This window comes from Corvus hawaiiensis, chromosome 11 (genome assembly GCF_020740725.1).
Source record: "Corvus hawaiiensis isolate bCorHaw1 chromosome 11, bCorHaw1.pri.cur, whole genome shotgun sequence".
NCBI classification, from domain to species: domain Eukaryota; kingdom Metazoa; phylum Chordata; class Aves; order Passeriformes; family Corvidae; genus Corvus; species Corvus hawaiiensis.
In genome coordinates this window covers 20,801,084-20,813,094 of record NC_063223.1, presented here as the reverse complement: position 1 = coordinate 20,813,094, position 12,011 = coordinate 20,801,084, and the positions used below count along the sequence as shown (strand labels likewise).

At 41.7% G+C, this 12,011-nt stretch overlaps 1 protein-coding gene across 4 annotated transcripts in view; it reads right to left on the bottom strand.

Moving 5' to 3' along the window:
- IARS1 (isoleucyl-tRNA synthetase 1) overlaps window positions 1-12,011 on the bottom strand; it is an 89,401-nt gene that overhangs the window by 14,852 nt on the left and 62,538 nt on the right. For all 4 annotated transcript variants that reach the window (XM_048315417.1, XM_048315416.1, XM_048315414.1 and 1 more), the window contains exons 21-26: window positions 11,305-11,425; window positions 7,480-7,571; window positions 7,063-7,140; window positions 6,554-6,675; window positions 3,854-3,956; window positions 3,645-3,728 (exon numbers count right to left, since the gene is read on the bottom strand). In XM_048315417.1, the coding sequence (XP_048171374.1) occupies window positions 3,645-3,728; window positions 3,854-3,956; window positions 6,554-6,675; window positions 7,063-7,140; window positions 7,480-7,571; window positions 11,305-11,425 (600 nt within the window). The remainder of the gene's footprint in view (window positions 1-3,644; window positions 3,729-3,853; window positions 3,957-6,553; window positions 6,676-7,062; window positions 7,141-7,479; window positions 7,572-11,304; window positions 11,426-12,011) is intronic.

The window sequence follows — 12,011 nt, the reverse complement described above, 5'->3', positions numbered from 1 at the left end:
TCTCTGTTATTAACAGACAGCTCTCACCTCAAATCAGCCCCCTACTCAACAGCCCTTTTTATTTCCCCCTCACAACTGCCTGAAGAGCTAAACCCATTCCCTCTGCGTGCAGTGGCTGGAGCCAATGGCAGAGCTCAGGAGGGAAAATTCTGCTGAAACTGTCCTTTCAGTACACACCGAGCCAGGAAACCGTAACCAACCATTTAATGGTTGAGGTTGTACAAAACGACCTCATTTTGTCTCCTTTCCTTTACCTGCTCATTCCAGCTCCCCACTACACAGAAAGCCACTCTGCTCAGAAAAGCTTCTGCCTGTGCCCAGCAGTCAAAACAGCTTTATAAAACCTGCATAGACTTCAGGAGGGGCCCCAGACACTGCAGGAGTGTGTGTGCACATCTTTCTGAGTTACACATGCAGTTTTTGTCCCCGTATCTGAAGGGAGCATAGTGGTGCTGTGGGAAGTTTGGCACAGCAACTGATTGAGAGGACAACATTGTTTTCGTATGAGGAAAGACCAAGGCTGGAACTCTTTGGAGAGAAGGAATCTGAAGGGGTTTATGACTGGGGCTGGAAAACGTGAGGCACAGACCTGCATGTACATTTCACTGTAATCCAGGCCAGGCAGGCCAATACTTGAAGCATTTGGTGTTTAATGTCCACTGGATGGTGGTCCCCATCACCACCCTACAGCATCACCAGGTGCACTTGGCAAACAAGCTGCTCCAAGGCATTGAGGAAGCAGAAGTAAATGGCAGCAACAGCATGACAGGACTAGCAAGTAGCCAAACATTTGGACTGAGAAATAATGCTTAAATACAACCTCTGAGCTGCAGCCTAATTCCCCAGGAAGTCCTACTGACATGAGGAGCCAAGAACACAACTGAATCTAATTTTATTTAATACATCTTTTAGGAAATCTAATGAAAATTACGCACTTCAGAAATTCAGTTTCAATGGGGTGCTGCTGGAAATGAGCCCACGAGTTGTAAATGACAACCTCGTGGGGGAAAAGAAATAATAATCAAAAAAATAGCACAAATTGAAAGATGACTTTGGGCCTGATTAGATAAATCACAGAGAAGCCAACTCCATCAGGACAAGTTTTCTATACTAATTAGATTAGGAAATCATTCTTTTGTACACATTATCCATTTAAAAACCCAGAATGAGTCTTAGAAAAAACAGGCAAATCTGTATCTTAGGTCTGTTTATGTCAGTCTCAGTGCTTTGACTTCAAATAATTCTTAATTTTATCTTCCTAATTACTCAAAATTAGTTCCTTAACACATCTTTCAAGTCTCATGTGGACACACTGAGGCAACCAGCCCTTCCCATGACCAGCTGGAAGAGCTGTACATGGAATGCCTGAACATACAAGAGCCTTTTGCTGGTGCCACGTGCCCCAGCAATGCCCAGTCTTCAGAACAGAGACAGAGAATTTCAGAAATGCTGTGCTTCAGCTGGGCTGGGCTCTCTAAGCAGGCAGCCTAAAAAGGAAAATAAGTATTCATTATGTAATAGTTTAAGAAATGAAACACTGCAGGGCCCCCCAGCCACAGCTCCCGTGTCAGATAATTCAGCCCTGTCACAGGCTCAGCCGCTGGGTTTGATGGAGAAGTCAATTTTCTCTGTTTTACAGCAGCCCTACACAGGGCTGGGGGTTGGAAGGAATACAAAAGCTGGATGGAAACAAGATTCTGACTGTGCACAGAGTCAAATTTACTCAGATAAAACCTTTCCCTGGAAGCAGCAGGGAAGAGAAGTCCTGACCCAGGCTTGTAAAAGGCATCAAATAGAAATGAATAAAATGCAACTGTGTCCAGTTGCTAAAAGCCTTCTGGGTTTATTTCATTTTGTGAGCTTGGCTATTTTTGCATGACAATTCTATAATCTGGGGAGTTCTAATATTAAAATCCATTTATTTAAATGACTTGCTGTGTTCTGAAGATGAGAGAGCAGCACTGCAGATCAAAGACTACAGTTCCTTCTGCAAAAGCGATGAATGAAATTTCTGAAGAATTGACAAGTATATTTTTCCAATTCTTTTGTCAGCAACTACACGAAATTAAATGGTGTAATTCTCCTTACCCATTACCTCTGGCATCTGCAAATTTACTCCTGGCAATCACTGAAGGTTCCGAAGCTCTGAATAGGCAGGAGGTTGATGAACAAAGCTGCAAATGCAGCCCAAGCAATGCTGCCCAGCCTGCCTGTAATCACTGACCTCTTTAGCTCTGCACCATCCAGTAAACAACAGGATTGATTGCCATGCAGTACAATAAAACACACACAGCTCCAGCAGCAGCTTGTTGAATTTTAAGACACATAATAAAACCAGAACAATAGACAGGACTTTGTGTTTGTGCTTCCACAAAGGCATCTGAGTTTGTTGTAACTCATGTCTCCAAAAGAGACCCCTTTGTCTGCAGTAGCAGAAGAATACAAATCAAAACATACTAATGTACAATCCAATTATGTAATAATTTACAAATGGTTAGCTTCTTCTGTTACCTTTCATCAGCTGTAGAAGCTGACAACAAATTTTGGCAACTACCATTTCGGAAGTAATTTGAGGAAGCAAACCTTATCTCCCTTAAAACTGGATTCTCTAGAATCTACAAATCCATTTTTCAGATCCAAAAAATGGGACAGACACTAGCCTAAATTTCACAAAATTCTGCTGTTGAAGAGACCCAGATATTGAAGTTATTATAATTAATAATAACAGCAATTCTGAAGTGAGGGATCATAACTGCCAAGTCTAAGAGCAATAATCAATAAGTTAACATGACAGAAAAGCTTTACAGTCCCACTTGCAAATCAATTACTGTTTTTTAATTAAAAACTCCTCTAGTGAACAATTCTTAAGCATTTAACTCCCACAGTAACTAAAAGCAAGCAGCACAGAGCACTGATGTAGAGGTCCTGTGCACTGAGCTGTGACTTCCTGAGCCAGTGCTCATTCCCCCAGCAGAATTTTTAGAGACTTTCCATAGATTTGTGTTTATGCTTGGGGAAAGCTGGTGTTGCTGGAATTATATGTAACAGAAGGTCTTCCTCTGCTTCATCTCCTAAACCCCCTGACTGACATGGCTGCCCTCACCAGGACAAGTGAGGTGAGCAGATCCCTCCTTGGCAAGATGCACATTTTTGTTCTCTCTGTCAAGGTAAAGCAGCTGATCTTGACAATGGCAACTTCAACCACAACACGACAGCATATTTTAAACACGTGAGCAGATCTGTTGTTACAGGTACCTCAATGAAGGGAAGGAAGAACCCTTAACCTGCAAGAACAGGCACAGGGTAAGGGCCACACCATTTCTGCACAAGGAAAAAACCCCTCAGATCCTGTACTGCCAGGGCTTAGTGGGAACAGAACAAGAATTTTATGTCACTGATCCTTGGAGATGGTTTCTGAGAATGCAAAATGGTCAGATTCCAACAGCCTCTCAGTCCCATGTGGTCAGTTTGCAGGATTAAGTATTTCTCTACACTAAACTGACTTTGGCACATCACCCACTGATAGCCCCTTTCATTACAGCTCCCCTGGAAATTCATTTTACCTCTGAGTTGTTAATATCATCAACAGGGATGGTTGTTCAGCTAACCAACAGACACAATCCACTTAAACATCATGTTCTTACCTCGAGCACGTACTTCTCTAAAGACCTGATGCTTTCCAGAGCCTCTGGATCCTGGTGGATAATTACTACTTCTTTCAAAGGATACTGGGGGGGAAAAAAAAAAAACCAACAAAACAGAAACATAACTATTCCGTTTCCCCAGGTTTCTCCCAAAGTTTAAAACTGTTACACATTCCCAAGGTATGACAGGAGATGTGAGGAGTTCTAACCTTGACTGGGATGGTTTTTCTGTCTCTGATCACTCGTCCCAGCTCAATCACAGACTGCAAACAAGAAACGGCACTTTCGATTTTTTTGTCGATGAGATCCTCCCTAGATTAGAAAGGAAACATTATAATTGCTTCATTTTCATCACATCTCTTTGAGCAGATTGAAAACATTTTACCCCCTTCTCTGACATTTCCTGCAACAGACTCAATTATGCCCTGGTTGGGGCAATTAAAGAAATGAACAAACAGGCCTTTCCTCGTTCTTTGTGGAGAAGATGAGGAGGAAATAACTTGCTGAAAACAAATAGCAGAGCTATTTTTACATCTTTTGTTAGCACCTCTCACAAGGTGGAGAGGATTGAGTCATACAACCTATTCTAGTAATAGCCAATAAAAAGTACAATTTACATTAATAATATCATAAGAAGATGCAGGAAGATATTATAAATAGGGTACTTATAACAACAATGAATTCCCTGTAACAATTCACTGGTTCTCAATTTATCATCTTTTCCAGAAATTGCAGATATTTGAGCTGGATGTTTTAGAGTTTTATCATCTTTCCTGGCTCAATAATTTTAACGCCCTTCCATTTTGAGGCAAGGCAGGGCTGGGGGTTTTTTTGCCTTTTGGGGTTTTTTTTGGAGTGGGGATAGAATTGGGATTGATTTTTGATTTTTTTTTTTTTTTTTTTATTTTTTTTTTTTTTTTTGAGTGAGCTGACATTTACATCTTACTTCAAATGTACAAGCAGTGAAATGTTCTGAAAATGTGTTTTTGCTGATTTTTTGAATAGATGCACTCATCGGGCAGCTCCTTTAAAACCACTCAAGTATCAAAGCAAGAGCAGAGGTACTGGTTAAAAAGACAAAGATGAATAAAATGAAATGAACACAGATACTTGCTGTAATCTAAGGAGCAAAAGTAGTGGGATGAAAACCACAACTCCAGTAAGGACTGGCCAGAAAAACAGAGCTGGCAAAGCAAAACTTAGAACTGAAATATCTGCTTCAGTAGGGCTTTGAGATGGTACCACCTATTTTGAAGCTTTTGTTCTTCCAAAAGCCAGTGCTTCAGGATGATCCTCCAACAACTTGGAAATTAAAAGATGGAAGATTTTGCTCCCAGAAAGCTTCATACAGGATTATGTGGCAGTATTTCAATATTACTTGCCATCACTGAACAACACTGCAGAGCCACAACATGACAGTATTTTTCACAGACTGAATGCAAATCCACAAAATTTAATGCAACCCATCTGTTCTGACACAGAGCAACCAAGCACAACCTCAGTGGGGTTTTAACACAGGTGCTGAGTCAAGCTCAGCTGTGGAAGTGGCCAAGTCCCTCAGCTTTAGCTGCACTCACCCTTCTGGTGAAGTGGTATTTTCTGTAACTGCATCCAAAAATCTCTCTTACTATTAATTGACAATATTGTCCTCATGCTGAATCAGAAAACTTTCAAAGTAAATGCAAGTGATGTGCTTTGAAACTCAAACTTCAACGATAATCTGGATTTGAAAGGTGTTTTTTTATGGGACAAGGGAACAACTGATACACAGGGGATGCAGTAAATTCCACAAACTAGTAACAGACAAAAACCCAAACCAAATGCACTACAGAGGAAAGTGATGCAAGCCTCAAATACATCCCACATTTGCATGATGCAGCAGCAAGTCAGCACTAACTGCAGTGAAGAGTGACTAAGCCACTTTTAAATGCTCGTGCTAAGCCCATGCCTGAACTGAGTTCCTGCAAACAGCTCCCCATCCTTCCCTTACTCCCTCCTACAGGAGCCCAAACCTATTCCTGGCAGCTCCCTGACGAGGGTGGCACTCCTTGATTACATATTCTTCACAGCACTTGCCCAGGGAGCAGAAAATCAGCACCATCATTATGTCAATCTCCAGCTCCCTGTTGCAGTAACTCTCACTATTAAAGCTCTCACAAAGACCATACACCCTCCTCGAAGGATGCAGCAGCCATAAAAGGATACACCATTAGAGAAGGTTTGAATTTTTTGACTGTAAAGCATCAAGGTCAGGTCCCCTGTCCTTGAGGGTTTTCACACTGAGCTGCAAAGCTGAAGGGAAGTTTTTTTCTCATATTTTCAGGGACCAAGAGCAGACACTGCTGCAGGAACTAACTTAATCCACTGCAATACCAGTGATCTCTCTGATCCTTTAGGGCACAGGCACCACAGCTTTGAGTCAACACAGTCTGAGGTGTAAAAAAGGATATTCCTGCCCACCGTAAGAAAATATTATGAATTTGGAACATGCATTCCTCCTAATTGCTTTCCTTCCTATCTCCAGTCCTTGAAGGTAACACAAATCCACTGCCTAAATGTGGAGAGAAAAGAAAATTCCCAGCTAAAATTGAGGGTGGAGTGTGAAGTGTATTGCAAGTGAAATGTTCTACAGCAAAGAGACTAAAATTCACCACATCTGAATCAAAATATAAACATCCTGTGCCCACAGAAAAGAACATGTTCACTAACATCCTGAAGTTTTTTCGGAGGCAGAGGAATATTTACATTATTAAAGAAGTTTGGTTTCTTGTTATGCCGTTTTAAACACAAGTGAGGGAGCACTGCTCTGTGAAATCAAACAAAAACAAGCCCTCAAACCCCAAAAATGAACAAAAATCCCCCAACAACCAACCAAACCCCCATTCTGCCACCTAAGAACTGCCTCTTACCTGACTTGGGGGAGCATGAGGTAGTGGATGCTCTCAGTGTTCTTTTCCTGGACCGAAGCCGGATCAATGAGTGTTTTCAGATTCTGGTACATCAGCTCAGTGATAAATGGAGTATATGGTGCCTGTAATGTTGCATTCAATCACCAGCTTTCCTTTATTGCTTGTACATTATGAATCAGTAATACCATGAATTACATAAGGACAGTTCAGCAAAAACAATGCTTACACAGTGTCTGCAACTGGGATGTTATTCAAAATGCAGACTGAAATAAATAATGGAATTCATGCTACTTATTTACCTCCTTCCCGATTTTTAAATGTTATTTTTGGGAATCAGGGAAAAGATTATAACGTGTCCTTATCAATCAGATGATACAGGCCTTCTTTTTACTATCATGGGGCAGATAAGCAAATAAAAGGGAGAGATGGAAAATGAACTGTGCTACACAAAGATGCTTTTACATTAACTGCATTGAAGTGTTATTGAGAGTGAGGTGTAATTCCCTTACCATGAGTCTGCACATGGAGAACAAGACACTAAACAAAGTTTCCAAGGCCATAATGCAGTCCTCAGTCCCATTCTCACCCTAAGTGAAGAATTCATCAAGAAAAAAAAGCAGTTTTAGGATCAGGAAGTGCACTTCAATAGGCTTCAGAAGTTCCCTATGTTAATGCAATACACTTGTTTTCCAAACCGTAATCACTTTGCTCAATTCCAACCAGCAAGTCCAACAGAATTATTGGGCATTTTGGTTGATTTTTCCCACAAAGCAGAGAAGAGAGAAAACAGTTAACTTTTGTGCCACTCTCAGGCACAAAGTGACAGCATTTAAAGCCAAGAGCTTGCATGGAGCTGCCATGAATCCCATTACCAGGGACTGCCAGGACTTTGTTGCCAGAGCAGGAGCGCAGCAGCTGATCCCTACCTTGAGCCTCCTGCGGTTCATTCTGATGTACCAGTTGGTCAGAACATCCACAAACTTCACCAGCCGAGGCACCACCATGTACAGCCTGTAAGCTGCAAGGGAAAATGGTTCCTGCAGTTCAAATCTGCCCTCTGCAAGCTCCTCACTTCGAAACCACATCATCATTTGCAGTCCCGGTGTTAAACACAGCACTGGAGCAGCAGCGAGCTCCAAAAAGTGACTAAAACATTGATCCTGTTAAAACTGGATTTTGAATATGCACGGCATCATTCTCATACTCAAGACAAACACAGCCCCCCCAAATTGCTTCCTTAATCCCACACAAACTGACACTATGGGAGTCTTATGCTTTTATCTGACTGGTAAAGAGGATAGTGGATAAGAAACTATTAATGGCAGGGGATTGGGCAAATCCTCCATTTGCACATGCTGCAAACGCAGCCAAGGTGCTGAAAGCTGAACAGAAATTATTGCAGAACCAGAAAATACAATTTTCTTAATTACTGCCAACGCTTCCTCCTTTTGCTCAGCAGATTTAAAATGAGACACCTACTTCAACCAAGCCTCCCCCAATTAATTACAGTTTCACTATTTTTCTAAGTAACAGGGTAAGCTAAAATGTGAAGTAGCAGCAAGGCTGATGAGGTAAGAAATAAACAGAGCTGTATTTTCAAGTTCTGTGTAACTGAAATCATGGAAAGCTGCCAGCACCAAGGTCATCACCAGCATCACTACAAAACAGGGAAACAAATTTCAGCTGTTCCTGAGAAAAACTGGGGGGGCAGGGGAGGATGGACCTTACACAGGACTCAATTTTCTAAGGAACAACTTGTATTTAGCTTCTTTAAAAGCCAAGAGCTTCTTGATCTCCATTCTGAATCAGTTTCATTAATCAAGCAGCTACTGAGTAAAATGGATCTTGGCTTTAAAAGCTCCACCACACTTTTCACTGCATTTTGTAAAACAGAAGTGTTTTTAAAGGCAGAGAACTGGGATTTAAACCTACAAAGGAAATGCCCAGAAGATTCACACCATGGTGGGGAAGACATTATTTAGGGAGGAATTTGTATTCCTATAAAATCCTAGCCTTTCCTCTAGCTGTGCATTATTAACAGACCTGTTATAAACAAATTTTAAAATAATCAAAAATCCCACCCTTCAGGGATAGTGTATCTTTAACAAGAAATACAGTATTAGCCTGGAAAAATGCATTTCTCTTCTCAGTAGCTGTAACCAAATTGTGAAATCTGCTTTTTTGTGACTCAGGAAAACCCATGGATGTACATGGAGACACTACACACTTCTTTTAATTACAGTCATCACGAGAGATGATGTTTTACTAAAGTAAGTGTTTGTAGGGGGCACTTTAGTAGAAAATAAAAAGCCTAATAAGGCTTATTGATTTTTAATGCAGAATTTTAACACCCCTGAAAGACATCACGTTTCAACACATGTAACTTGTGCTATTTTCTATGAATATTGCAAATGGGGCTGGGCCTCCTCTTCTTCAGCTGCACACACTCCTGGAAGGCAAAGCTCTCCCCATCCAGGACCAGCAGAGGGCTGTTCCCCCTTTCTGGAGTTTTTCCAGGCTCTCTCAAGCACCCCAGAGTTGGAGGGGGCACAGGTTCATCTCCTCCCCCTCAGCCTATTCAGGTGAGGTCAATCCCACACTGACCCCCACTCCCACACTGCTGCCTCTCCAAGTGCCAGGAGAAACTGGAGCAGAATTAACATAAGTTGGACTTAATGGAAACATTTTTCCAGAGGCAGGAGCAGTGTAAAATTCAGCTCCACTCTAAAAGACACTGGATGAAATGGAAGAAGCAGAGCCCAGCTGCAGCATCTCCCTGGTCAGTGGGGTCTCCTCAGCACTGCCAGCTTCAAACATGTGTGTTCTTACACCCCATCACCTCCAGCTGCAGGAATTTATATTTATCACCTTTATCGAGCATTTGACCTTTTAAGTCACCATTATAATCTTCCCTTGTCTCATCCTGACATTTTTCCTACTTGAAGTGATACAAAGTAGAAAATCTTTTAAAAAAAAAAAAAATCCCCAAACAGGTTTGTAAAAGAGATTAGCACCAGAGTATCATGTCACAGTACACAAATTCACTGCATCTCATTAAGATCTGCCTGACTGAACCCAGAGTTTATGCAGAAAAATAAACTGAAAAATTCAGTTTATTAATCCCCTCCAAATGAGACTGCCACTCATTTGATGAGCACAGGATGTTATCTTCATCTGCCACAAGACAACAGCATTTCATACCAACACTGCTGCCTTGGAAGCCTTTACACTGTCATTTTCCAACAGGAACTCTTCTCCTGCTTGGAACGATCTTCTTACTTTGTAAAGATGGTCACTGACACATCCCTTTTTGTCAGCTTCATCTTCCTCTCAGAAATCCAGAGCAGAGAATTCAAGTTTCTGCCCTCATATTCACCTTCCAACAAATAATTCTGTTTAAACCATGCACTGATCCAAGATCCCAGGTTCACAAACTCACAAATGAATTTTCTGCTGTCCCTCAGAGTATTTTCCTCTTTACATGCAGCACATAAACTTGCCCAGGCTCTGCTGATTTCTGCTTGGCAACACATGAAACTCAACACAAACCACCATCAAATTTCAAGGATAACAACTTGCAGGAAGAAGCCACATTTTCATCAATTAGAGCCAGCTTTTATCATATCCCTGGGTTGGGTAGCTTGAGGATTCCTTTTTCCTTTAATGAAATGTTCTTAGATGAGTTCACATGAATTTTGCTCGTACCAAATGACCTGATTCATCTACCACAGCAGGATAAACTCACTGGACTGGTCTTGGTGACAGTGACCATCACATCAGTCAGAGGGGGGAGAGCAAGAGATGAGTGCAGGACTGTCCTGTGACCTCATGAACTCACATCTGGCATTTAGCTCTTTCCTTTTTATCTGTTATCCCACTTAACACCCTCCTTCCCAAGCCCAGGGCTTCTAAAAATTCTTCTGAGGGCAACTTAAGACCACAGGCATGAGGGGGTTATTTATTTATTCATGAACAGGAATGACAATGGCCAAAGCCACCTTCTTTCCAGTATCTGGGCTTCCAGTGCCCTCAAATGCACCAAAACCTCTTCAAATCCCACTGTGACTTTATTTGCAAGTTTATCAACTACTTCAGGGGGTTCTTGCAGCATCTCCTGTCTGCAATTAAGTGCCCCAATGTATTGTGAGCCTCACGAGGTATGGGATGATAAAAAGACAGCAAGCAGGAAGAAAAAACCTGGACAATACCTTCTTACAGCTATACCATATCCTAATACCATCTACCCTGCTGCACACACTCCCACAGTATGATTCCAAAGAAACCCTCTCCATGGAACCACACCAGGGAAAAATTTATTGCCAGGGCTCATGTACCTCTCAAAATCATTTTATTCAGCTGACTTGAGCACTGCCCATTTTATCCCTTTTTTCACAGCTTCTCCAAATTCTATTTGGCTTTCTTTTCACTGCTGTCTTTCAGTGACTATTGTAATATTATTAATTGCTCCAAGCACTGCAGCAGACGTTGTTACAGCAACAAGCTCCACCACGGAGCTCACAGGATTAGCTGTGACAAAAAAAGCCTCATCACTTTTTGAAATCTCATGAACAAGCATAGCAAAATCTGACTTAACATCCATGAAAGCAGCATTCCATGGATTATGGTAGCTGGTTAAAGATTTCCTTCCTTTTATCAAAGCCTTTCATGGAATTTGGGAATCTCTGCATGGACAGGCAAGTTCTGCAATCAAACATGAAACACCCCCAGATCCCCTGAGCAAAAATGCATACCTGCCATTTCAGCTTTGAAGAACTGGATGAGGGATTGGGTGAAAGAAAGAATCCATTTATCCATTATGTTATTGCTCTCCTTAACTGTGTTCTCATTGTAAAGGAATTCTCTTCCTTCATCCTATCATAAAAACACAAAGCACATTTCCAAGTCATCAGGGTATATAATCAAACCTCTGTATCCAATTACCTGTCAGCCACCACTGTTTTGGCATCTTCCCTGAGTTACACTGGTTTGCTACCAGCAAACATTAAATTCCAGACACAGGTAGGTAAGAGAGGGAGCTATGGAAAACCTGCCTCCCACTGCTGCCACACCACAACTTTTAACTGCCAATGAGGCCAGTGATTTGGGCCTGCTAAAGCAGATAAAAAGCAGTGCCAGTCCTCCTTTCCCTGTGTGCAGGGTGAGCCCCAGCCTCCAGACACAGGGTAGGATCCTTGAATCTACACAACTCCTTCATCCAGGAGGATCTGAGGCATTTCTAAGGAATTTACTATGCATATGGATCCTATCTGGGGAGCAAACCTAGAAGCAAGACCATTACTTTTTTAAGAACATGTGACCATTCCAACACATTAAAACACAGATGAACGTAGCAACCTGAAAAACCAGGTGGAATTTTTAGCATCCAACATGCACAGAGTGCATTTTTGCTGCTTTCCAGAGCACTGATGTTTGCAGCCATCTGAGAAATGTCATCACC